Below are 27,919 nucleotides of genomic sequence, written 5' to 3'. Positions count from 1 at the left end.
TCGAGACTTGAAATCTTTTCGTTATTTGATTTTTCATTTGGCTTCGATCGATACAAAAGATAGAGATATTAATTATGATTTATCGAGATATCGAGTAAAATTCTACTTGTATAAAGTATTCTATCTTTCTTTTATTTTATTTCCTCTTCTTTTTTTTTTCTTTTGTTTTTCATAAAAAGCTTATGCCGCGATAAAAGTGAGATTGCAGAGTGAGGAGAGAAAGAGAGGCGAGAAATAATAAAAGTAAGCGAAATAAGAGCAAGGAGCGAAAGAAAAGGTTAGAAATTTAGAAGGGAATTATGCATAAGAGTGTTCTTTTCGAGCTGTGAATGAAAGAAGCGACTAAAAGATCAGTAGTCACGGCTCATTACTGGCCAGACAACCGTGGCGCAACAGCATATCCTGCATAATCGCGTACGTATCCCCTTTTTTATTCCTCTTAAGTTTGATTCATACCGATTCCTTAAAAAGTGTCTACAAAATTTAAATTCCGTCGTACATTTTAAAAATGTATGAAACACGTTTTCAAAATATGATATCAAACGATTACCTTTAAAATATTTAATCGTGCCATTTTATAAATTATTAATTCTCCACATTTATATTTTCAAATATTAATATTCATTTCGAGTTTTCGAATCGTACGCCCAAGTTAAAAAAAATCTTTGAACTTTAATTTTTCTTTTCTCTTTCGTGTCTTTCAACGTAACGTTAACATACGCCCTTCCTTTTTTTTTTTTTTAGAATTTTCCTCAAAATTCTGAATTTTGTCTATTTGTCCGTATCAAAACTAAAAAAAAAAAAGAAAAATTCAAGATCTATGCGCTCTTTGTTATTTTGTACAAACGGAGGACAAGTTCGATCGAGTTTCCGTTTTGTAACCAGTGCTATTTTAGCTGATTTATCGGTGAGTTCCTTTCGTCGGCTGTTAGCTCGATATCGGTTTTCCTCTATCTTCTTTTTTTTTCCCTTTCCCTCCCCCTCCCCCCTCCTAGCTACACGTATCCGCCGCCTATACGTGCGCGCTCTGTTATCCCTTCCAACAATTCGAACGGGGTTCTCGATCACCAGCAACGTTTATCCTCAATGCTCAACCTTCGCCTAGCGCGCCACTGTTTTCTCCTGTCATCCCTCTCTCCACCTCCTCCCCCTCCTCCATCTATCCATCTCCCTTTCCCTTCCCCTTTCGATTGCCTGCAGAACGTCACATCGTGTGACAGACCCTCGTCACTTGCTGTCTGCAGCCAATTGCAGAGGGGGGCCCGGGTTACCGCCCTTTTCAAAGTTTCTCGTTCCGAAAAAACGTTTGGACAACGAACAGTTCGACTCGGATTGTCCGGAATTTCGTTTCGTTCCGTTTCGTTCCGTTTCGTTTCGTTTCTCGTCCACTCGCCCGTGGGAATCATTGAATTACTTGTTTTTTTCTTTTATCTCTATCTCTATTTTCTCCTCCCCCCTTTTTCTTCCTGTTACAGATTCCACGGTGCCCATAGGCCTCTGCCTGCTGATCGAGAAGGGTCTGTCGTTGGTGAGTAACCCTTTTAATATCGCCTGCTAACTCGAACCCTATTTTTTTTCTTTTTTTTTTTTTTTTTTTTTTTCGAAACGAACCGCCGCAAACGTATTCCCCGTGCTAATACGAGTGACACAGGATGCGCGGGAATATTAAAAAACTTTCTCCCCCGCGCGTGTGTGCGAGCGTTCCACACGGAAATTTGTACATTTTTTTCCCCCTCCTCTTCCTTCCTTTCTTTTTTTTTTGTACACGACAACGCAAAAAAAAAAAAGTAAAAATCGGGCGAGGATAGTGTTGAAAAGAGGGTGACGGACGCGCGGAGAGGGTTGTTTAAGAGAGAAACGTACGAAAGTTGGAAAAATATTTTTCACCCGTTTTGCGGCTGCTTTCCCCCTTCCCCCTTCCTTGTCCCTGTTCCGGCAAGAAGCATGTTGCTAAACTAAACTAATAATAATATCTCGAGCATATGGCGTCGCTGCCGGAAACTTTACACGCTCGTGTAAAGCAAAAAATGGCAGGCGTGTACGTAGGAGGGACGAGATCCGTGGCTCGTTGCATTTTTCTCGTATCGAGTCCGGCCATGTTGCCCCAGATTCGAGGACATTCTTCTACATTTCTGTTAAACTTGCCCGATTCTATCCATCCAGAGAAGTTATTTTCCCGCAAATAAAAACGTGATCGTTCCTGTTGCGACGTGACACGAAAATCCTGAAATTTCGAAAAGGGTAGAGTTTCGATCGATAATTTCGCCGCGAATCTCACGGCAGAGATCTTAATTTTAATTTCCAATTGTTCTTTCTTGAGGGAACATTCGCGGGAATCGCGAATCATGAACACGAAACTCGAACTCGTAAAGTCGACACGGACGCGGCTATTCACGTTTTGGAAATTAAATTTTTTCGTTTATAGCTTCCTAGACAGCACGAAGGCAATTTCCTGGTCAGTAATTTTGAAACTTTATGAGTTTACGACTCGAGCCCTCGGACCATTTCCAAGGGATATACGGAGTTTCTGTACGTGTCATGTAATGAGTCTGCTATGAACTGGTAATTCTGTTTCAACCGGATATAATTTCTCGCCTAATTAAATCGTCGATGAAAAGAAATCATCTCGATAGAGCGTTTTTTCTTGCTATTGAAATATTTTGGCGATCTTACTTTATTCTCGCGTTGATTTAATTTTATTATCGTTAAACCTACAAATTTTCGAATTTTCGATCGAGACAATATTATCCATCAAATTTTGTTCTTTTCGTACTTTTTAGTTATTAAGTGGATTAAAAGATAAATTTATAAATCACGCGTGTAAAGTATTATTCACGATAATCAATACACGAGGATTAATCGGAATATTAGATGAAAATATAAATTGAATAAAATTTCAAAACTTGGAGAGAGTAATAAAGTACGAAAAGAACGTTAAGAAATAGGAAGAATTTTATTTTATCCTTCTTTCGAATTGAAATTAATTTAAAATAATCGGATAATTACAAAGTATAAAAATTATCATAAAAATAGGGAGAAATCTAATTATTAAAACACACGATCCTTCCGATTAAGTAGAAACTCAAGTTTTAATCGAGTCAAGCTATAAATCGAATTAACCCGGAGTAAGTTCTTGCGCTGGATCAGCATAAATTGAGCATAGATAGAACTCGTGGATTAAATAAAGTGTACGAAATGAAATCTTGTTGACGCGGAGATATGGATGATCCAGTTCGCGGGTTATTAAATACGTGAGAAGTATCGAAAGCGCGGAGTCGAAGAAAATATATCGGAATTACATATATTATAACGAAACTTTTCCTCGATTTATACATATGTATGTTAAAGATTCGTGATTTTTTATTCATCGTTAATGAAAGATTTACTAGTCGAAGCGATCCAATCGCGCTTTGGATATTTACATTTCGATATTTATTTATGAGTATTCAAGATCGAATTTAATTATTTTTTATTTTTTTATGAGAGAAATTTTTAAATTCCACGGAAATATATCGGAATGTATTGTAATTGGCGACACGGAGCGGCGATACGACCGCTCGAGACGACGGCTGAATCGCGATTGATTCTAAATTTTATTTATATTAGAAAGGGCGTTTTATATCGAACGATCGAAATTTATAAACACATTTCTCGTCGAATATTACTTCATTCCTACTTTATACAGGAAAAAATTATTAAAAATTATTTCTTGAATTGAAATTTAGTTTTATAACATTTTTATCGAATTTTTATAATATTTTTTTTTATACGCATATTCCGGAATCGCAATTTATAATGCATAAATTTTTATTTCATCTTCTTCTCTCGTATTTAGCATTGTTTGGCATTTTTTTCCAACAAATTCTTATAAATAAAAAACATGCGTATTAATATCTAATATCGGTAAAATCTCTTTTATTTTATTTTTAAATTTGATGCGTTCCAAAAGAATTTATAGGCGATTATAAATTAAGAAAAAAATATGAAATTGAAAGAAATTTTAACGACACGGTCTCCTTTATTCCCCGAATGTGTTTCATTGACACACGTATTTTTAACATATTTTTTTATGTATTAATCGAATAAGTAACGCATTTATACATTTTGCAAATATAAAGAGCGAATTAAACAAAACGAAATTAACGAAACATTTTCTATACAATCTATATACACTGATAAAATCGAGAATTTGTAAATCTCGCATCGATGAAGAAGGTTCATTGGTTAAATCGATTCGTTCGTTTCGGTTACTTTTCACTTCGCGATTAAAGAAAAAAAAAAAAAAAAAAAAAAAACGAATCACATCGTGAAAAATGAAGGTTTATCACACGCGATAACACTTAGTTTAACACGGAATCCGTTCTCTTATCGCGAAGTCATAAAGATGATCAAACCAGCCGTTGATACGCTCATCGTGGTTTCGATGATCGGCCTAGCGTAACGTTGCAAAGCGTGACTTCCATCCTCTCCTCTCTCTCTCTCGTCTCTCTCTCCCCTTCCCCTTTCTTTCTCTCTCTCTCCTACCCGTGTCGAGGCGAATTAGCGATGCTCTGGATAACGTCTATATACCTTATATCGTATATTCCCCTTGGCGATGACGCAAATACACGTCTGCCATCGTGTTAGCGTAAACATTGCCAAGTCCTCCGCACGGGGACCGCATCGTGTGTGCATCGATCAACGTGAAGGAGCAATCTGTCCTCTGTGAATCTAAATTTTCCACGAATTTCGAAAAACTGACCCTCGGTCCGAGCTTGGCTTCGTCGTTAGGCTTCATTGTTGAGAGAAGGGAGAAAAAAATTTGGTTAAATTTGCGCCGAGTAATTGATTCACTCAATTATACGGATATTTGGTAGGTGAAATTTAGCGATATTGAATGTATAATATTCGGTGAATATATATAATATATCCCTGGATACATTCCTGGATCTTGTACGTGAAAAAATTATTTAAATTACAAAATTAATTAATGAATAGGAAAAAAGAAAAAATTTACAAAATTATTTTAAACAGACAAAAGTTGATAAATTTGTATCGGTTTGTACGAATTTTATAAATAGATAAAATTTGTTTTTCTTCTAAAAAAAACAGTGATAAAAAATAGCACCGGTGTCGCATGAAAAAATGCAATTAAATGTTATTGGAAAGAAATATTATTTGTATATTCAAAAAACTGGATGTATAAAAAGTATGTAAAAGTTATATTCATTTTTAATATATTTTATACATAATATATATAATATAATATAATATAATATTGCGTATCATGTATTATAAATGGTACGATAATTAAAATAATCTACTAAATAATATTTACAATACGTAAAGTGGAAGTAGAGCGGCGCGTTCGATGTAAACGAATACGTATACGTGTTTACGAATTTGGATTATCGGTATTAACCTTCGACGCAATTGCCGTAATATTTCTCGGTAACCTTTCTAGTTTAAACCAGTTTTAAAATCAGTCGTCATTCGGATTTCGCTTGGAGCGGTCGCGTCGTCGCCTCTGTGCCGCTAATTACAATGTATTTTCGAGTGTTCAAGTTTAATATCTCGTTATATATTTCCATATCTGCGTTCAACATCTCAATTCGACCTGTTATTCGACAACTTTATATCAGGTGAGTTTCATTAACTAATTAATTTAAATAATCTTGCGTATTTGCGATACGTTAAACAAATTGCAAAACCGAATATTACCGGTTGTTGTACGATTATCGTCGGGACAATCGCGGGGTTACACGGTCAAAAGTTGTATCGTTCTCTCGCCCTCTCCCCCCCTTCCTCTTCGACGATTAAATTTACGTTTTATACGAGATACGCGTAGTTTAATTAAATTTTGTCGAACATACGTACGATTGGTTTGCAAACGATACATTTTAACGTGTAATTAGTATATCGCGCGGAGTCAGCGGTCGAAATTACATTCTTCTGGGAGCTAATTTCCTGGCCGGTATAGGTACGAAGCGGTATAGGTACGAGTGGCAATGGCCACCTTGCCGAACTTGATAATTACCATAGGCTGATTAATCGTCGGCCGCTAATCGAGTAATAATTTGACTAATGACGATCGCACGGGAACAACATAGTATGAATAATTTGACGATACGAATAATCACCCTGTGTGTATGAATAATACATGACAAATTAATCCCCAAAACTAACAGGGAGCCAGGCGGTGCAATTTTCAACCCTGTCCCTACGCCCTCCTATCAATTTTCCAGGGATCAGTCTCTCTATCAAGCTTGTGAAATGTATCGCGCATAATATATATATATATATATATGTATAGGAGGGAGGAGGATACGGCGTGAAAACAAAAAAGAAAATATGGAAAGGGAGTAAAAAAATAGGGAATAGGGAAAGGAGAAGAGAATAGATTAAAAAAAAGAAAAGAAAGAAAGAAAGGGAGAGAGAGAGGAAGGGGGGGAAAAAAATAACACGAAAGACCGAAGCGTGCTTACTAATTAAAATGCAAATGGCCGCATTTTATTAACGTCGAGAGTGGCGGACGCGTCGTAAGTAATGTCACGGTTTTACGGGGCGAGTATTAGCATGGCTTTTACCTCGGCTGATTATCTCGATAGATCCATTTGTCTCGATTAACATGTCCTGTTAATTCGATCAGCCGGAATTCCATTTCCTGTTAATACCTTTCTATCACCCCGTGATCGTCCCGTGATCGCAATCAAAGAGACAAGAGGGGTTCCTCTCTTCGTTCCTCTCCTCGCGTGGCCAATTATTATGCTTGCCTCGTTCAATTCCCCTCCTTCTCTCTCTCTCTCTCTTTGTACCTGGCGAAGACGAACGGGAAAGAGGGGATTTTCGTGTCCCGCGCGCGCTTGAATGTTTCAGTTGTGCAATTTGCCGGACCTCGCTTCAAATTCATGGTATTCTTTTGTCCCTCCGTAATTGGGTCAAGCGCTTCGTAAATATTTGCCCCGACATACTGGTTGCAGACTCGGTTTAGTTGCGGACAAATAGCCTTTCAGTTTGGATCCAATTGGATGCAAGGAATTCATAAAAGATCTCTCGAAGGATCGTTGATCGCAAACTCGTAAGTAGAGAAGTTTTCATCTCGAGGAGTGTTGCTTTCGTTTCGCTTTTTTTCGAACGTGGCGACATTCCTGTGAAAAATTCCTGTCATTGTTTTACTCGCCCAAAATAAAGTTTCTCTGCGTATAAATAATGGGGAGGGATGTGTAATGAATGGTTGTTTTTATTTTTCTCCCCCTCCGTTTTTTTTTTCCTATTCTCTCTCTTTCCTCTTTTTTTTCCTTTTTTTTTTTCACAATCTTCCTTTCGAGAGCGGGTTCAACAGCGCTGAGCGAACGGCGCTAAGGCTGACAGCGGAAAATATAACGCGGAAGCGTGCCGCGGAATATTTTATATCAGATGAAAATGTTTCATCACTGGCACGGTTTGGTTTTTACCGCCTGTGTATTTTGAACGCGTAATCCCGCGTAGTAGTAGGCGCGTATTAAAATTGGGGGGAGGAGGAGGTGGGCAGGGACGATGAGTTTAAATAATTAACCCTGGCCCGGCTGTCATTTCATTTTTTATCGCGCTGCACGAGTTGAATAAGTGATATCTCGTTACGATTTACTAGTCGAACGGAGAATAATCCGCGCCGAATAATTCGAAATGCGAGCCCGACAGCAACAACGGTATAATATTTTTTCTTTATCGACGTAATTATTGCCGATTGTTTCACGGCACGAAAAGTGAAAAAAGGAAAAGAAAGACGAATCGAATCGAAGAGATGACGAATTAGATTCGATCGATCGAATCTAACGCGTGAGATTGGAAGAGGAATATGAATCCCTTTAATTCGTGGATCAAGGAGCCCTTAAATATCGCGACGCAATATTTAAATAAGCGAGTTCTTGCAGGACAAGCGAGATGGTTCCGCTTGGCAGTGGATTTTGCAACAGACGTGGCCGGATACGGGGCCTCTGCATGGATAATAAACGACTTTCGGTAGTTCAACGGACTGCGTTTCAGCTTTCGTATTTTGAGAAGCTGAACGTTCTCTGGTCACCATCACCCCTCCCCGCGGCCGAGGACGAGGATGCCGCGTTCGAGGCGCACCCCACCTCATCCCCCTTCTTCCAAGCTTTAGTGCCTGTCCTCCACCTCTTCTTCCCCTTTCCTAGCCTGGTTTCATGTGCCACGCGCTCCCTGCAACCGACTTCCGCCCGTAACTTGTACCTCTCTATTTTGTGCCGCAGGATATCATAGCTCATGGGCCAGGAATGGTGTTCCACATCGTAAACCTCATCGTGATGGTACTGATGCCGATGGTGGTCATCCACGTGAAGGATTCCGGATTCAGTCTGTGTAAGCGCCATTTTACGTATCATTTCATTCAACGCGATACTCGATTCCGTGTATATGCTCGCGCCCGCGTGCACGATGGCGATCCATCGAAATGAAATATTGGGGAGGGGGGAAGAACGTCGTGACGGTGTCTTCGCGTGGCGTAACGTTTCTGGATAAGATGATATAGGGATCGTTTGGAATGGAAATTGTTATTTCTTGAATTCGTTGATTCTAAATTCCAGAAAATCGTGACGATTCAACTTTTATTACGCGTTTTAGTTGTTTAACGATACGAATTTTTTTTTTGATAGAGACGAAATTAATCGGAAATATCGCATGATTTTTGTAATTTTTTTCCCAATGTTGTATTAAAATTGTCGTTTGAATCGTTGTTTTTGATCAGATTACTTTTCACGTGCTTTTTTTTTCTTGAAGAAAAGAAACGATAACGTATAGAGGTAGCCCGAATGGTGGGGAGAAGAAGGCAAGTGTTTCGCAAGCGAATATTACACTTTTAGCCACGTGCGGGGGAAACTTGTAAGTCCATTTACGAGTGCATAGCTCGTATGGTTACGGGCGAACAATTTTGAATTATTCCGTCTGCGCGAGTTGCAAAAATGCAAAAGCTTAGGGAATCGGGGGACGTACAAAGGAAGGAATGTCGAATCGAAACTTTCAGCTTTAATGAAACTTTATAGCATTCCGTGAATTTCGAGCATCGTTTCTCTTTTCACGCGATATTGGTGTCCGTTGAGCTGTTTAATTATCGAAACGCTACCGTATATACGACGTTAGCGTTGTAATCGTTGCCATTGCAAAAGTTACGCAAAAGAATGCTATTTAAATCGTATAGCTGTCTGCTTTTCGAATATCTTTCTCTCTCTTTCTCTTCCTTCCTTTCTTTCTTTTTTAATTATCTCGATCGATGTAAATCGAATCCATTGTCTCGCCATTTTTACTCGCTCTTGCTTCGATCGCCAATATCACGTCGATCAACGAGATATACGTCGGCGATTCGCGCTCATTAACGCGATATTTTTAATTTTCGGCCGATTTCGATCGGTCCACCTTCGGTTCTATGCCGTCGGCGCGATGCTTGGATTCTCGTTACGCGACGGGGCGGGCGTTGTAGCGGGGTATCAAAAATTCTATTTAAATGCAATACGCACGGTGATCCGTGAGATCCGACGGTCGAGTGTCATCGTGCACACGAATGCAATTACACAGGGGAGGCAACGATTGATCTACGACTCGATCGATTGTTCGATTATGCCGGTGAAGTTTGAAGTTTAAATTAGCAGGAAAACAAAATTTCATTTGTTTGGCGGATTACAGTTCAATCATGATATTTTTATATCCCATATTTCCCCACCCCGAACACACTTTGAAAATATTTTTTTTTTTTCGAAAAATAATTCCGGCCTCCCTCCCCAGAAATACGATATATTTTGATCAATTTTTTTTTTTTTTTATCTTTTCTTTTGTTATTAATCTATTATTTAAATTTCATTTATTTGTCGGATTTGCAGTTCAATCATGAATATTTTCGTGCGATATTTTTCGATCAAATATACATTCGCAAATATTTTTCAAAAGTAATGTTTTCAAATCAAATATAACGTTTTAAAATCAAATTTTTAGACGAGCTTCTTTTGTCGTTAATCTTCCATTATTTAAATTTCATTTTGTTTGTCGCATTGCAGTTCTATTATTGTTACGATATCTTTGAATGACGAACCTCATCTCACGAAAATATAACATTTTACGAAAGATCAAAATTTTAGACGATTCCTTTTCTATTATTATTAATCATTTATTATTTAAACGTTTCTTCAACCGGCTCTTCAATCGTTCAATCGTAATTATTTATTAAGATATTTTCCGATTCACGAATAGTTCCAAGAGATAGTTTCCTCTCGTCAAAACATTTTATTTTTGATCGAATTTCTTTTAATTAAATTCTAGGAAATAGTCGACGGATCTGATTCCGGTCGACAATTAAATTCGCGCTGTTTACCATCTCGAGGTTCTTGCATATATATATACATGTATATATATATCCAACCTGTAGCTTGTAGAACCCAAACAAATAATTAAAGTCGGTGAGAAAAACCGTGGTAAAAAAGTTTCTCGCCGATCTAGTTGCCCGCGGGGGTTGCGAATCTCAATTAAAAGAGATTTCATTGGGACGTCTTTGGGGCAAGAACGATCGAAGAAAAGCAATTAAAGAGTAAACGCATCGAAGAATCTGTGGGAGGAGGGGATTCTAATTAAAGAATTTCAAATTAAAACATCTTTGGCAATGGACGCGCGCCCGATCTTCCTTTCGATATCGGATCCTTCCGATTTCCTTCGCGAAATTCGGATCCTCTTCTTCTTCTTTTTTTTCCTTTTCGAAAAAAGGGCGACGTATCATCGTAAAAGATCGCTTCTAAATTATTCTCCAGAAAGGGGGGCGGATGTTTCGCGTTGATTAAAGGATGGCGGATTAAAACTAACGAGAGGCATAATAATAAGAAAGTTGCTTCCTCTCTCTCTCTCTCTCTCTCTCTCTGGGGAATTTTTTCGCGGACGTTGGTGTATACGACGATTTGCGTTCGTGGCCGAGGTTTTATGATGTCCTCCGAGTTATTCTTTCCTCGACCGAGTCGCCCGAGTTTATTGCGGATCTTTTATCGCCGGGCCGGGAAACTGTACGACTTCTCTTCTTCCTCTTTCTCCTCCTTCTTCTCCTCCTCTTCCTCTTCTTCCTCTTCTTCTTCGTTCCGTTGCGTGAGGATAAATCAAGAAAGTTTGATTTAAATGTTTCTTCGAAAACAGGGGAAATTTTTATTATATCGATCGTATCGCTTGAAATAAGAAAAATAAATAATAAATCGATCGGAACGATAGAAGAAAGATTTTTAGCGAGACGGAGAGAAATAAAATTTTCCCGCGCGGAAAGTTTTACGAACGGTACATTTATCGTTATGTGTGTTATTTTTTTTAGCTCTCGAAGAAGGAAAAGTCGGTTAGATTGTCGTTGCACCTCGCTGTGGTCGTATTTCGGAAAACGGGCAAACAACTGGGTTGAAACAAGGGAAGAAAGTGGCGAGAGGAATAGAACGCGAAGGACGGATAGATACGTGGGATCCTTAAAACGGGGCGAGAAAAGTCGTGTTGTCGACGACACGTGAGCCACATAGAGATTCATACGTCAACTTGGTCGGTACATCCGGTTGTGTAAGCGCTTCTTAAAAGTTGTGAAGTCTGTGCCTAAAGGTGGGCGCGGGTGAAGTGGGCCGCGGAGCAAGAGAACAAGAGTCGTCGGCCTTCCTCCTCCTCCTCCTCCTCCTCCTTCCTCCTCCTTCTCTACTTCCCGTCTTCTTCTTTTCTCGGTCGGTTCGTCGAGATCCTCGACCTCTGACTCGACACACGAAACGACTCACGTATGCGCGCGCGAGAGAGCGTGCACTCTCGAAAAAAAGGAAAAGAAAGAAGAAGAAGAGGAGGGAGAAAGAGAAAAGGAAAAGGGAGTGGGAGAGAAAGAAAAAAACGCGGGGAGCAGATACGAGCTCCTCCTCGTCGAGAAGCTCGAGGTCTTTGCGCGCTGCGTTTCAAAGCAGTTTTGTCTTTTGATTGGCGGCGTGAAAGGACGCAAAGCAACTCCTACCCTCCCCTCCCCTCCCCTCCCGCGCCTCCGTAATTATCGACGAGCGGTTTTATTCGAGAGGCTCTCTTTGCCGGGTGCCGGAATTAAAGACGTCAATGCCCGCCACTTAGCGTCGTTGCAGGGAAAAAGCGCGGGGACAGCCTTTCACTCGGGTGTAAATTTAATGAAACGGAGCTTCCATTTGTCGCGAGCGCCACTCTGAAATTGCATAAAGGGCCCGAGTGATTTTTCTTCCGACACACTGGTAAAGTAACTCGCGACGATTCGTGCCGATTGAAAGGTAGTTAATGGAAAAACTCCGGATCGATCTCGTTAACGATCCATCTTTCTCTCTCTCTTTCTCTCTCTCTTCCTCCCCTCTTTTTCTCTCCCTCCCAGTGTCCAGGCTGGAATTATTCTCGACGTATCATCTATTTCCGTGACGCGCAGAATCAACAATTTTATCATTCGTATTTAAAACAAACGGAAATTTCCATTATGCACGAGCAGGCGAGGACTGGTTTAACGTACGCGATCACGAAGGGGGAATATAATTTGCTCCCAAACAGGGCGCAATTGAATAAACGATAAAGCCCGAGGATCTTGAGGACACGTTGATATTATGCGCCGGAGAGAGAATTGTCTGCCGGCACGTGATTCCCCTCCCGTTCTTTGGAGATGCAGCGTACCATTAAAGTCAGAAGCAGAGGGAGAGGGAGAAGAGAGAGAGAGAGAGAGAGAGAGAGAGAGAGGAGGGTGGCTGGGCCGGTACAAGGGCGGATTCGTCGAATATCGAACGTCGTTGCTCTCTCCCTCCGTTTCGTATCGAGTTTTTCAGCGAGCGAATTGTCCAATCGTTTGTCTCCTTCGGTAATTACCGCTTTTACGCCGCGTCCCTTGCTAGAGGCGATCGCTATGGGCGATCGGAGAAGAGAGCGCGGCACCACGGATCGACGATTTAATTTTCACGCTCGTGCACTCGTCGATCGCGATCTCGTTTCCCTGTGACGAACTTTGGCCAGGGCGGGGGAGGAGGCGGTATTGCGAAAGGCGAATACACGAGACAGGGGAGGGGAGGGAGAAAATCGGGCTGATTTCCAGCAAGAATCGAAACGCGACTAGGGAAAGAAGGGAAGAAGGGAGAGGGTGGATGGTCGTAATTACGCGGCCAGGAAAATATCGACGAGCGGTCGTCCTCCGAATTCCATTCCTCCTCCTCCTCCTCCTCTCCTCTCTTTTTCGAATTACGGAACAACGAGCGACACCCAGTAGAAACGTGACACGAAGCTATCGACCTACGCCTCCTACCCCTCTTTCCTTCTTTCTTTCGGCTCGCTTTTGGCCGACCCCTTTTACCCTTCTCTCTCCCCATTTCGGTATCTCTCGCGCCACCGTGTTTCAACTCGCGTCTTTGTCCCTCCCGGCATCCATTCGCCTAGCTGCAGCCCGCAAATGCAATAAAAGGTGTCGAGTGTTTACTCGCGCTGTTAAGTGGTACTCGGTATCATATTGTCGCAGGACAAGTATTCTCGTCTTCGAAGCGTGATTGGACGCGCGACACCTCGACGAGTAACCGGGATTTTTCGTGATTTTTTTTTGTTGGACGGTGAAAAGGGAGAAAGAGAGAAAGATAAAAAGGAGGGGAGGGAGAGAGAATATGGGACGAAAGAGGAGAAAAAAGAGGAGGGTAACAAATGCGCATCGATTTGTAACGAATCGTTTCGCAATGAATCGCGATTTCATCGGATTTAATTAGGCCGGTGAGAGATACGTGTTTATCGAGACACAGTGGAATGTTTCGCTGTCAATGTAAAAAACGATCTTCCCGCTCGTGTAATCGCGTTATCGACCGCGCCTCCGATATTGCGGCCTGCGTTTTTTAAACTGCGCGCACCGCCCTCCGTTTTAATTGCGGTGAATTATCGGATGGATGCGACAAATGTTTGAATACACCGGCGAAGATAAATATTTATTCGAAAAATCCTTCCTGTTCCATCAAATTATTTGCATTCGAAATTGCGCGATTAAATTGCCGGCGAATTATTAAGTTTGAAAAATACGGGAGCGATTCTCCAGAAAATTCTCCCTCTCCCTCCTCGTCAGAGACGATAATACCCCGCCTCGTGGCAACATATTTCACGGAATCACCATTCTTTCTCGCGTGTCTGGTGTCCCCCCAGTTACAAATGCGTTCATCTTACGCCCCGTTACTTTCGCCCCGAAACATCGTTTCTATAAAATGCCGATATTCTAGCCGCGCGAGAACGAACGAGCATCGTTTTCGCTCTTTAAAGATTTTATTTTTTTTCTTTTTTCGACATCGTCGATGAGGATTCCAGCGTTGCGATCGAAACCTTTTCTTTTATCGCCATTAAACAATCATTCTTGTCCATTCGCGGAAAAAAAGAATATTTTCTATTTTCTCGAATCCTCGCATCGAACGAACTCTCTCGTTTTATTACACTCGCATATATACGTATGTATGCATCCGCGATATAAAAATTTCTCCACGCCTCAAACCCTTTTCGATTTCGCCGCCGACCCATAAATCTGGGCCGAAGGGTGCACTTTGCACGCACTCTGCGTTTCGATATGCCCGGCGTAAAGTTGTAACGAGCAGCGCGAGCACCCTTCAACCGTAAAATCCGAGCGCGCGCGCGCCTCCGCCGGGTGGAAACGTAATAACCCGCGTATATATGCACGCGTGTGTGAAATAAAGAGGAATCGTTTCTCCCTCGGAATCGAGGATATCGTCGCGTCTCTCCCGGAGAAATTTAATCGTTCTCGGTGTCTAACGTCGTGTGTACGCGCGTGACACGTTAAAGACGCGGAGGGCGCGGAAAGCGAACGGCCGCGCGACGTATTTCACGATCGTGACGGGAATAAGACGTTCTCCTTTCTCGTTTAGCCCCGCGCCACTTCCCGTTTCCTACACGCTGTTTTACAGTTTCCATGTCCCGGGGAATGCAGCCGGGATGAATATTGGGTGTGAATAACGCGTAGCCGTGCTCTGAAAGTCGAAGGAATTCTCTCTTCCCCCCCCTTTTTTTCGAGAGAGAGACAGAGAGAGAGAGATCGCTTTGAGGATCTGAGAATAACGGATGACGAAGCGAATTTGATTAAATAAAGAACGAAGAAATTTATAAATAGGCGTGGAAGAGGATCGCGTTTTTTGTGCCTCAAATTTCGGAGGAGCGTGTAATTTGCCACGGAAGAGTGAATGTTATGTAATGGAAAATTACTTTCTCTCTCTCTCTATGGGGATGGTGTTGAAGAATTTCTAATATGAGTCCCCATTCGTTTCTTAATACAGAGCGTTAAATATATTTTATCGCGCGAGATTCCGCGCGGAAATTAACCAAAATCGCGCGTATTATTTAAACAATACTCGGAATACCATTCCTCTTGTCCGGAACATTCTTCTCGAATCTAAATCAGGACTCTAGAAGACGATCCAAGCGAGCGAAAAAATGAAATTTAAAAAAAAGAAAGTTCGAACGCCGAGTTGGTTGAAGTTGATCGAAGGGCGAGTTTTATAATGTTCGGGGAGGGAGGGGGAGTGTGAGAGTTTTACCTCGTCACACGAGCTGCGCGCCGATAACTGTGACACGGATTCCGGGATGGAAAATGGCGCGACCTAAACGGCCCGCCATTCACGATAGATGTTCCCGTTTGCTCAACTAGATCCTAGTGGATTACGGCATGATAACGAACCAGTTATTCCGGTTCCCCCTTCCCTCTTCTCTCTCTCTCTCTCTCTCTCTGCTCGAGAGGGATGGTGTTGGGGGAACGGCTCGAGGAATTAGTCGACGGTCCGCGATTTGTTATTCAAAATTCGCGGAAAGGCGCCCACCTGGCCACATATCCGGCTGCGTTCGAACGTAATTTCCGTTCCAGCTAAAGCTTCCACCTCCCAGTAAGTAAGCTTGTAAACGTTTTAGCGCAGAATCCGGCCTCGATGCTGATGGAGAGAGAGAGGGAGAGAGAGGGACCATTCATGATTCAAAGCGCACGCGAATCATAGCGTTGCGGGAATACGAAGTCGTCCCGCCACTAAACTGGATAAATTTCGAAGACGAGCACGATGGACACGGTAATAGAACGAATGTTGATCGTAAATATTGGAACGGGTTAATGAAGGGAAATCGGTTTGGGGATGGGGGGAGGGGGTTAACAGTTCGTTAACGAGAAGAAATCGTGGAGGGAGGGAAAGGAGGAGAGTGTGTTTGGAAAATTATGCCAAGTTCCGTTTTCTTGGCCCGCTATTTACAGACGAATCTCCATCTTCTCTATCCTTCCCCCTCCTCCCCCCTATGTGGAACGTACAAACACACTGATTGCCTCTTACATTCCACCGTTGTACCAACGGCCTCTCCACCGTTCCTGGCGCGAGACTCGGCCGAGATCCTAAATCTGATCCAGCGTTTCCTTTGTTCCAACCCTATCCTATTCGTTCTTGCCTAAACCAACAGTGGCTGCTCCGCTCCCTTCTCTATCTCTCTCTCTCTTTCTCCCCCACTCGAAACCCTCCACCCCGAGTAGACCGAGAGGCCGATGTCTGGACGCGTGATTTGTAATTCTTGAGGAACTCATCCCGCGGCGGTAGAACCGTTCGTTGCATAATTTGTAATTCCAAGGAACCGAGCGAAACGGTCGATAGAATCGGAAGATGGAAAAAGACGAAGAGAGAGAGGAAAGAGAAAAAAGAAGGAAAAGAAATCTCGATGCCTCCGATGATGGAACCGAGCAGAAGAATCGACTTAAACAGTCAGAGAGAGAGAGAAGGAAAAAAGAAGAAGGAAGAAGAGCGAGGAGGAAGAAAGGATATCGAGGAAAACAAGGAAAAGAGAAAGAAAGAGAGAGAGAGAGAGAGAAAAGACGGAAATAGAAGGAGTACGATGAGACGGAGCTCGAACTCGAACACCTCGAAACCGTCGGCCCTTATAAGCAGCCAATTTCGTCGACTTCAAACGGGGACGGGGATCGTTGTAGCGTGAAACGCGGCCGAGCCAGGCGAAAGAAGACGCGGATGGTCGAGCATCGAGCAAAGAACGGAGTATTCGTCCTCGTGTGCGTGCCTCGATTCGCTTTCACACCGCACACGATCCGGTGTGCGCAAGAATTCCATGCATAACCTCGGCGAGCCTCGTGCAGGAAGGAACGAAGGGAGGGGGGAGGGGTGGAAAGGATGCCGAGAGGGAGGAATGGGTTGGAAACCGACTGGAGTCTAGCCAGCCGGTGTTAGCCTAACTAGCTCGTCGTCGTGGCAGCCGAATGCACAAAGGCGGCCGTTGGTGTGCCGTTTACACCGGATAATCCGCGCGAAATTAGGATGGTAAATTGGTTTCCGCGCGAGTAATGCGACGGGCGAAGTCACGAGCGTTCCGAGCGGAGCGTATCGCCGGGGGATGTCGCGAGTTACAGGTCGGAAGTGGGTGACTTGATACCGGATGCCGGCATCCTTTGTGCCCGAGAGGGAGGCGGGTTGGTTGAACTTGGCGGGGTGGGCAGACTTCGCCTCTAACTGGGAGAAGAGAATATACTTGGCAAGATGTAACGACGATACGGGGAGGGAGAGAGAGAGAGAAAGAGAGGAAGGAGGAGGAGGGAGCTTTGTAACGCTGCGGAGGGAAAACATGGTAGCTTTCCTACCTGAAATATTAAGGTGCTTGTGACACTGTCCTGTGACGATTTGCGTTCGCCTTTGACGTGTGGCATTCTGGACACCACACAAGTTTCTGCAAGTTGGGAGAAAAGATGTGGACAAGTATTTGCCCACGATTATGTGCGTATACGATTTTGTAATCCTGAAAGAAATAATAAATTCTTTCATCCATTTACGGTTACGTTAGCAATCAAGAAAATCGTTATGTACTTTTGAGAAGCTTTTGAAAGCTTTTGGAGAATTGGAAATTGAAAAATTGAATTCGAAACATTCTCCTGCAAGCGATACTCCGGAGTTGTTAATTTAAAATTTTTATTTTTCGTCGACGACTTTTTTATTATTTAAAGAAAGCCACCCCCGTCGTCGAGCAGGAGAAGCAAGTTGAGCACCCCGAATATCGAGCACGCGGCTGGATTCCTCGACAGCGAGTCTTCTTCCCGCAAACGTTCGAGTTAGTCGCATAGAGATGACAGCGCAAGTGTCTCGCAGGAGGATATCCTGAATTTCCAAAGGGATTCGGCTAGCCAGGAATCCAGTCGTGTTCCTCCCCCTCCCTCTCCTCCCCAGGAACAGACGTATCGCGTATAGAGGATCGGGGTTAAACTCGCAGGGAGGATGCATTCGAGGGATCGTACGCTTAAATGCGGTCACCGTTTCGAATCCATTTTTGATCGACCTTCTCCGACCACGATTTAATCCGATACATTTTTAACGTGTTTGTCGTTGCCTCCGTTTCGCGACACCGCTTGAAAGATTCATCGAAACTCCCCTCGCATCGCTGAAAACAAACTCCTCGAGGCGGGAGGAAGGTGGTGGTAGCTTTGAACAACTCCTCTCTTCGGGGAATCGGCTTCGTTGCTGCAACAACGACGAGCCAAGATGTTTAGGCGTTGAATTTAAGACGGAATCGATACTTTGGAGGACGATTGAACTTTGAACTTTGAACTTGGGGTTGGGGGATCGAGCGCAGGATTGAAAGAGAAAGCGAGTATAGATCTATATATACTTGAAATTTAATTCGAATTCGCACGAATCTCGTTTCGCTGCGACTCGACTCGCATCCCAGGTTCTTTAAATCGGGAAGAGGAAGCGGAAGATCGGATACAAAAATCTGGAGGAAAAGTTTGAAAACCTGTTCAAATGTAAGGGAAGAAACGATCGTTGGAAGAGCGCTCGTCGAGGAGAACGGAACTGGTTTTTTGTACACTTTAGTTAAGAAAATGGGAGAAAAAGGATCGGATCTAGAAATGTTCTATCCGCGTCTCGGACATCGTATGAAACCGGCAAACCGAGTATCCTTTCACGGAAACGAATAGAGTTTCTCTGTTGATTCTTCGATGATGACGAAAAGATAAAAAGAGAAAAAAAAATAAGAAAAGAAGAGAGAATGAAAAGAAAACGGAAGAAGAACATAATCCTTAGATGGCCCGTAGATGGATGCATCGCCCTATCCAGCCCATAAACGCGCGAAAACAAACGTATATACGGCACGCAGCCACGCGATCGAGATAGTCGTGCGTGAAATGGAATGCACGCAGCTTGCCAAGTTCCGGCTTGTTCACGCACGGTAACTCCGCGAGGTGATTACAAGCTTGAGCCAACTGGAGACCGTGCCAGGATCGGAAAATGTTCCGTGGAAGAAAGTTTGGAAACGGAGCACCCTGAAGGAGGAGGAATCGCGAGGACATAAGTAGGGAATTACGCGTGCCGGTTGAATTACGGCCGAGCGATCGATCACGAGCCACGAATCGTGCAGAAGGCACGTACTTCCTCCGTAGAAACGGAGTTGCCGCCGGCTAAATTTATCACGACGAACATTCCCGAGGAATAAAGACACCTCTACTACTCCTTTTCGCCTCGCTCGGACAGGTATCGCGAAAAAACTTTCGTGCTCTTGATCCGTTCCGTTTGATCGATGCTGGATCGACTTGTCCTCGCTTCGTATTTAGATACCTCGTTTTCCTTGCTAGAACGAATCTCGTTCGAAGCTTTTTAAAATTAAGAAGATTGAAATTGATTGAAACTAATCATTGTTTTTGAGGGGAGGGAAAAAAATGAATCGATTTTATTTGATACGAATAAAAATTCCGTGACACGTATTTATCAAGATTCGAAGATACGATCGTTCGTTTACATAATTTTCATCCTCGCGTGTTTGTTCATCATACGTTTCCATCCGTAGAAATATCAGGTTGTGATATCTTATCCGTGCGGGCGATCTGTTAATTGTTTCGATCGGTGTGCATCGATGCTTGAAACAATGATCTCTTAAAATTAATAGGAAGAGCGTTTCCCAAGTTACCCCCGCTGCGATACGGGGTTTCGTTGGAGGAAATTCGATATCGGCGATTCAGGGCGTCGATATCGCGGAATCGGTATAACTGTCGTGCCATTGTCACACTGTGTACGTACGTGTGTACACGTGTGTGCGCGCGCGCGCGCGTGTGTTCTCGGTATATATTCCATCGGGACGCATTCGAGCGATGATATTGACACGACGCACTCGTGTCATCCTATAATTGCACGAAATGTGGCGTCGTTCCGCTGGATAATTATTCTTCGAACCGGTTAATAGAAACTTTTGACGTTTTGTTACAGTCGGACGAATTTTGACGACTCGTAATTCTGTTCTCTTTTCGTAATTCCCATACACACACAATTCGCAGAAATTCGTTCATAATTTCTGTATACTCTCTTGGTTTAATAAACGCAAATAGAAGGCCGAGTGTCGAATACTTGTTTAATTAGCATAGCGAATAGTTGGATCGTTTGTTCATTAATTTCGAAAGCGTTAAAGTAATTTATTCATTTATTCAAAAAATTAAACAATATCGGAGAAGGTATAAAAAATGACTCTAATATGGTCTAAAAACACGTTTCTCTTTAAATTTTTTAAAACCGTTTCTAGGTTCCTCGTCGTAGTTTTAGATTAGTTAGTCGATCGATCGATCGTGAAAAATATCGCACTCGATGCTCTAATGAAAAGAGAACCAAACGTGACACGTATGGAAAAAAGAAGAAATAAAAAAAGGAAAATAATGTTTCAGTTGTCGTTCTTTGTTTCGGGTTAAAATAAAAGGAAACAATTGCGCGTCGCTCTTCCTGACGTGCATATTCACCGGTTGTTGCAAGTGTCTTTCATCCGTGAAACATCTTTGACATTTTTATTCCGAACATTACGGATTTTTATGAAATCGTAATTTCGAGGGTTTATACGATTCACTCCCGTATGCACACGGTTGAATAAAAAGTTTCTCCGTAAAACACGTTGAAAGAATAAATTCCAGCCTCGATGGATAGAGTAAGAAAGTGGCGAGGATAAAAATAGCATCGGAATACATATCTCTTCTCTTCAAAGTCAATCTTCTCTCTCTCTCTTCTCCACTCTTCATCAAGCGTGTTTCTCCCAAATTTAACCATTTTAACGTAGGATAGACAATCTCTTGGTACTTCGTTCTCTTCACAATTCATCCCTGTATTTTTCTCGTTAGAAAGAATAATATGCATATCTTTCGTACGTAACTCTGAAGCAAAACTCGATCGAAAGGGCTCATCGAAATTCAACGGATACGTATCGCGGAAATTTTAACGACGATAACGTCGTCGTCTTGCTCACGAATTCTGGGTGGATAGCAGGGCGGCCGAATACGTGGAATTGGGAACGCAATCGCCATTTCTGATTACGATCGCGAGGATAGATTTTTCCCTTTCCTTTTTCTCTTCCCTCCTTCCACCTTTCTTGCTCGATTATTTCGTTAAACGTCCCCGATTTGTATACACGATCGGCTTACGAGTCATACACCGTCGTCACCGTTAAACGCAAGCTGCACGCGAGGCGGAACAAGATTGCAACGACGACGTAGGCGCGACGTTGTTCCGCGAAATCGCAGCATTACCCCTTTTTTTCATCCCTTCGATGAAACGATTAATCGCCGGCTTAAGCGGAATCGCCACTCGATTTTACGAATTCTACGTTCCCCTAGCGCGCGTTTTATTCTTAACAAAGGATCTCTATGTTACGCGTAATTGTTAACATCGTGAAGGATCGAATATTTAGAACGTAAAATTGTTATCCTGAAATTCGCATTTTAATTAATTGTTCCGTCCCGCTTGTTCGCCGATGTATCGATATTAATATGCATGAGTTTTCTCGAATTTCATGGAATACACTGGGAGGGGAGGAAAAAACAAAAAGGAAAAAGAGAAAACGATCTCGTAAATTCGCGTGTCTAGATTACAGAGAGACATGGAACAATTACGAAAGTACAAAAGCAATTTCGCTTTTTTTATCCGGTTTCGAGTAGACGATGCGTGCATGCACGTATATCGCATGGAAATATTGAAACGTTGCCCCCTTCTGACCACGCGATCCGACCAATAAAGGAACGAAATACTACGTCGTAGTATGGGATTCGGCGGCGACGATTTTCTTCCACCTTTGTTTTTCGACCGCCATTAACGGGGTTAATAAATTTACGCCCCGAATCTCTCGACGCTCTCGTTGAACCGTGCGAGGGAAGAGGAAAAAAAAAAAAGAGGACGAGAAATTAAATGTCCAATGAAATATCGGCTCGTGTTTGATATGAAAACGTTATCGTACACACTGGTCGAAGATTTATGAGAACGATTATCCATTGCATTTCTTCACTCTTCGACTTTTAACGATCGATAATTGAACTTGCTTAGATTTAATATTTTTCTCTGTCAAATATATCGTGCGACGATGATTGACTTTGCTCAAAGCGAGATATATTTATGAAGAAGGAAGATAAACTGTTGATAAAAAGAATTGAAAGAAAAGTGAATAGAATTGAATTAATAATTGCCCTCGATAACCTGTTGACACGGAATCGTCGTCTGAATAACGTAGCTGAGAAGCAATCGTCACGTTTATACCATAGAAGGGAACAACTAGCTACTATCATCCCACGTAGATACGTAGATGCGATGTCGAGGAGAAGTTGAACCTATATAAAAGATGAAGAAACTAAGTCGACCTATGGATACGATCGTGTTTCAAAGGAAAGGGGACATTCTCGATGACACGTTTCCTGAGCGAGGGGGTGAAAGAGTCTCTCTCCCTTCCGTTCGAGGCGGCACGCGGAAATGGATCCTGATCAAAATGCATCAGTCTGCTTTTTCCGCTATCGCTAGGATCGAAAGGAAGAGCGAGAGAACGTGTATAGACGGGAAATAGATGGAGAGAGATCGTTATAGAATCGGCGCTCTGCGATCCTCGGCTAGAGGAGGAGGAGGAGGAGGAGGAGGAGGAGGAGGAGGAGAAGGGGGTGAAAGGATGGTTGAAATCGAGAGGAAGAGAGAGAGAGTCGAAATGGGGATGGCGAAGATCGGGAGTTGCGGATCTCGAAGTGTAGCGCGCGACAATGGGGGGAGGGTCCGAGGTGAAAACTGGCAATTCCTCAGCGGCTAAAGAAAATGGAGAAACTATTTTCAGTGGTGGAACTTCCGCTATTGTTGCACGCCGGCTGCACAATGCAACCCTCTTCGGTAGCTTCGTTCGTTTGAACGGACTCTACTCGTCGGCGCCCGTTGCGGTGAAATCGGTAGAATAATTCTATACGTTAACAGAGGGGAAATTTTTTGTTCATTTTTTCCTTCCTGTTTTTTTTCCTCTTTCTTTTTTTTTTTTGTTTTTTCTCCCTCTTTTTCCCCTCCCTCTCTCGTTTTTTCCCGAATCCCTCTTCCCTACAGGTTGACGCCATTGTCGTCAGATGAAATATGACGGTTTCTTGAAAATTTTTTGGAAAATTGTTTGCCATCGAGCACGATATATCTTCCCCGGGTTTATCTCGCTCGCGGACAGCTGAATTGTAAAGTGGGGTAATAAAATCATCGATACCGAATTCGAGCACCTGAAAGAACGTGTTTGCATATAAATAGTCTTACTCTGTCTTCGTTTGTTGCCTGTCTTTATAACTGTCCATTGTTCCATTGTCAATGGTTTCGTGCATTGAAAATGGGACAGGGAAGAGGAATATATATATATATACAGGATGTTCCCAAAATGTGGGAACATCGGTTAACTGGAAATTCCTCAAGTAATTTAAGCAACATTTCCCTTTACAAAAACTTTCGTTACAACTTTGTTAACGAGGTTACAACTTTATTAACAAAAAACATTGGCCACATTGATCACGAAACGCGTAGACTATTCGTGCAGCGACTAGGTAGCGTTGGGTATGTGCCACGGAGCGAACAAGTCCACAAAACGATACGTCTCGAACAAAGTCTGTTAAATGTAACATTTTTCTTTTTTAATCGAAAAAAATTATATCGAATTATATCTTCATCAAGACCAATAACGAATAAATCGAATTTATCGTTTGCTCGAAAAAAGAAAAAGATTGTATAAAACGAACGAATGATAAATAATATATATTTGAAGGAAGAATAGGATAGGTTTGATAAACGAAAGGAGGAGGATGTTAAAGAAAAATGAGAAAGATACATTTATTCATGATCTTGAATAATTCGATATAATTTTTTCCATTTATTTATTATATTTATTTATATCTACACTTTCTTCGACTTGTTCGCTTTGCTAGCGACACGTAGCCAACACTACCGTCGCGGCTTGTCTAAATCTATGCACTCCGTGCTTAGCCGAGTTTTTTTTTTTTTCCATCAATAACTCCTTTAACGAAAGTTTTTGCAAAGGAAAAACGTTACGTGAAATTGAACGCAATTCCAATCTCCAATTAGCCACATTTTTGAACATCCTATTTGCGCAAACCAAATAGAAACATCTCCACCGTTAATCGAACGATTCAGATTATTAAGATTTTACAATATCGTCAAAATCGTCCGAGCATGATGTAATTCCATCGATGAAAAATCTGCACGAAGCGTATCGTTCCGTATAAATCTTTGCCGTGCGACAGCGCGCCTTATACACAGGTCCAACACAGAGACAAATTGTCACGACTTAATTGCGGCCTGCTCGTATATTGTGGCCGAGCACGAAAAACCTACAAGCGTGTGTCCCCCCTCTCTCCCCCTGGCGTAATGTTTCGTGCAAGAACGGTGATTTCAATCGACGTAAATCGGCCCAGCTATATATTTCGAACGCCGCCAAATATGTTTTCTACTGCTTACGAAACAATTAGGATATTAGCTCGGCTGTTGAAAAATTACGGACGTGAAAAATAACTTTCGAGGGTGAAATAAAAGAGGAAAAAAATAAAAATATTCGAGACATGAAAGCAGCAGGAAGGGGATGAGAGATAAGAGGCAGGGTAGAATTAGGGCTTTATTTGTATTATTGTATCCGGTTCTGTTAAAAACCATTTGTAAGGAAACTTTTCTACTCAAACAAGAAAGTTTCTTTCTCATCGAGATAAAGATTTTCTTTGATCTTACATTATTGTTTATGATAAATTCATATTACCAGGAAATTACGAAATTAATAATTTTGGTTCAAATACTGATGAATTTTATCACTGCGATAATCTTACTTTTTCCATCCATGTGAAATATTATACATTTTATTTCTTCTTCTTCTTTTTTTTTTTTAATCTAAGAAAGAAACGTTCGTTTCATAGATTCAGGCACTGAAATATACCGGCGATAAAATTGTATATTAAGTATAAAAGATAAAGAGGCGTGAAAAGATTGGCGCGATAAAATTTTCTCGGGGAAATTTTCGAATTTCCGTCGCCACGGTATTTACCGCTCGCCTCGTCTCCGCCAATTCATCGAAATCGCGTAAGAGGCGTGCACACGCATAAACGGTGGGGTGGAGGCGTTCGAAGTAGCGAAGCCCACGGCAAGAGATAGATTCGTTTCACGGTGTCAAACTATACCCAAGCCTGTGTACGCGTTGTCACGGCATTTGGCAATTATCTTGCCTCGTGCACACTCGTATACACCCCGTGCACATATATATATATATATATATATATACATACGTGCATTATATGCCCCGCGGGTTACTCGCGCGAGCGATAATCTCGAAGCGTGTACAAGCGACAAACGCGGATGTACTTGCTACTTTCTCCCCCCTTCCCCAGATATATCCCTCCACGCGAATTATTCAACACCCACCGTTCTTTTCCAGTTCTTCTCTTCCCTCGAATTTCCGAAATTTCCATCCTTTCTCCTTTTCCTCTCCCTCCCACGGAGGATTCCCTTCCTCTATTGATCGATCGATACGAAAATTACGTACGGAGGAGGTGTAATTTTAAATTCTCCCCCCGCGAGTTTGACGGGGATACCGTGATAAATCCAGCTCGCGTGGGAAAAACGGTAAATCCGTGGAAGGAAGATTGATCCGTGAGAGGGGCCCGTGACAATGGTAATTTCCCGAGCCAAGGGGAAATTAATATTTATATCCTTCTGATGGGTTTTTAATAGAGTCAAACGGGGGGAGGGAGAGGGTAGAATCTCGAAGCGGGATAAACAAGGGAATCTGTTGAAAAGTTTCGTAGATTTCGTAGACCAGTTATCGGGGAAGGAGGGGGGGGGGGGCGAGATTACGCTCGAGGGTAACGAAGGAGGGAACCTGGTTGGTTCCCTTAATGCTTGGAAGGCGGAACTCGTCCAACGTCATTAACAAGGGTGAGTCGTTTTCCTCGTCAAAAGAAATGGTGGGGTACGGGGGGTTGAGTGACGGGTGGGTGGCGCCGCTTAAACGCGTGGTTTCCGCACTGGTATCCGAGAATTTCTCTCTAATTAGCACCTCGGCCGGGGTGGCCTTTCCAGGCCAACGATTCACCGTCGAAGAAAATATTTCTCGGCGAAAAAAAAAGCGAAAAAGGAACGGGACAGGTAAAGAACATTTTCCTGCGATCGTTCCGGAAATCAAACTTTTTGAACCCCGCGTTCGACAAATTTTCACGCGTATTACTTCGTGCGAAATAACAAGCCGTGGCTTCGTTTGTGGATTGGTTGTAGATCGTCCATTAATGGGGCGATAATATCGGCCGATTATACTTGTTACAAGCTTTCTCGTTTCCTCATTATCGCAGTGCTTTATCTGCGGTGTAGGTTGCGCGAATCGAGACCGAATTCGATGCATTAATTATCATTCTTTAGAATAATTTAAATCGTTGAACCGTCGTCGCGGGGATAACTCGTGTTTATCGCCGCAGGGGTTCCAAGTGAATTTACGTTGAACGGGTGGACGCGGTGGAAGCTGTTGATCAGAAAGTTGGAGCTCAGAAAATTGGAGAAAGAGTTGGTGGAAATTGTAAATGTTACACAGCGAGCTTTTGCTTTTTTAGATATTCCCTTTACTTTCGTTTGTTTGATTTAAAAGATTGTTTGAAAGGACGGAAAAGCGGATGTTGTCGAGATCTGTTCTTTCCCTTCTTCCTTTTTTTTCTCCGAAACTTATCCACGAATTTTAGAATTTTAAATTTCTTCCTTGATATTTCTTGGTCGCGCGAAGACTTGTTTGAAGACTTTTCTGAGCTTGAAAATTGAAATTGGTGGAATATCCGTATATCCGCAATTAAAAATCTTGAAAAAAGAGTGGTATATAGCAACGTTTAATAACAAGTCCAGCGATACGATACGAACGGAGGGAAAAAAAAAAAAAGAAAAAAGAAACGAATTGCCGTATCGTTATATCTCAAAGTGGGCATGTTTCACGGTTATTTTATTCTAGCTACTTACCTCTCATCTGCGATGCGAGAACTCGATATTCCGTTCAACGAGTTGCTCGTTTAATTTCTCGAGTAATTGAGGTGGTAGGAACGAAGTTGATCCTATTACGTTCACAGCGCCGTTTATCGAACGAAACAACCTCTCGTCCGCTATGTGTTCCCGAAGAATTAAAGAAACAAGGTTCGTCTAGCCGCGAGCAAAAGTTTATGAATCCGCCAATTAAACATTTATTCGTGGCCGACGTTTTGCTCGCGGTCTTATTTCATCCGGGTGAACGCATCTCGTTTCCCCTCCGTTATTTACATGCAAATAAAACCTTAATTCGAATAAATATTTATTAAAACAGTTGCCCTTCGCGATGGATACTGGCCTGTCCAGAAGAAACAAGAGGGGAGGGAAGGAGGGAGGGAAGATTGAAAGTTTGGCGGATAAACGCAGAAGATCTATAAATTAACGAGAAAAATAAACGGAACGATTGATTTATTTTTGGAGAATAAGAATATATTTCATTATATTTCTTTGCAATCGATGACTCTCGAGCATTACTCGTGGATTCGAACGGCGATAATATTTATTTATGATTGGTTTTTTTTTAGAAACGTATCGCTTCGAACAGATTCCTCTATAATTTTATAAATTGTGGAATAATATATTGTCGAATAACTTAAATTTTT

General features: G+C 42.2%; 1 protein-coding gene across 7 annotated transcripts in view; it reads left to right on the top strand.

Annotated features, from left to right (window-relative positions):
• Nucleotides 1-27,919, top strand: part of LOC552377 (diacylglycerol O-acyltransferase 1) — a 91,446-nt gene that overhangs the window by 29,720 nt on the left and 33,807 nt on the right. For 2 of the 7 annotated variants that reach the window (XM_016915824.2, XM_006560311.3), the window contains 3 exons: nt 1,476-1,528; nt 8,232-8,340; nt 15,895-16,046. The exons of 1 other annotated variant lie outside the window; for it this stretch is intronic. In XM_016915824.2, the coding sequence (XP_016771313.1) occupies nt 1,476-1,528; nt 8,232-8,340; nt 15,895-16,046 (314 nt within the window). The remainder of the gene's footprint in view (nt 1-1,475; nt 1,529-8,231; nt 8,341-15,894; nt 16,047-27,919) is intronic. 4 more of the 7 variants (XM_006560312.3, XM_624751.6, XM_016915826.2 and 1 more) reach the window with 2 other exon arrangements.

Source organism: Apis mellifera, linkage group LG13 (genome assembly GCF_003254395.2).
Source record: "Apis mellifera strain DH4 linkage group LG13, Amel_HAv3.1, whole genome shotgun sequence".
NCBI classification, from domain to species: domain Eukaryota; kingdom Metazoa; phylum Arthropoda; class Insecta; order Hymenoptera; family Apidae; genus Apis; species Apis mellifera.
Note: the sequence above shows the minus strand (reverse complement) of the source record. Positions and strands in the feature narration are given on the sequence as shown.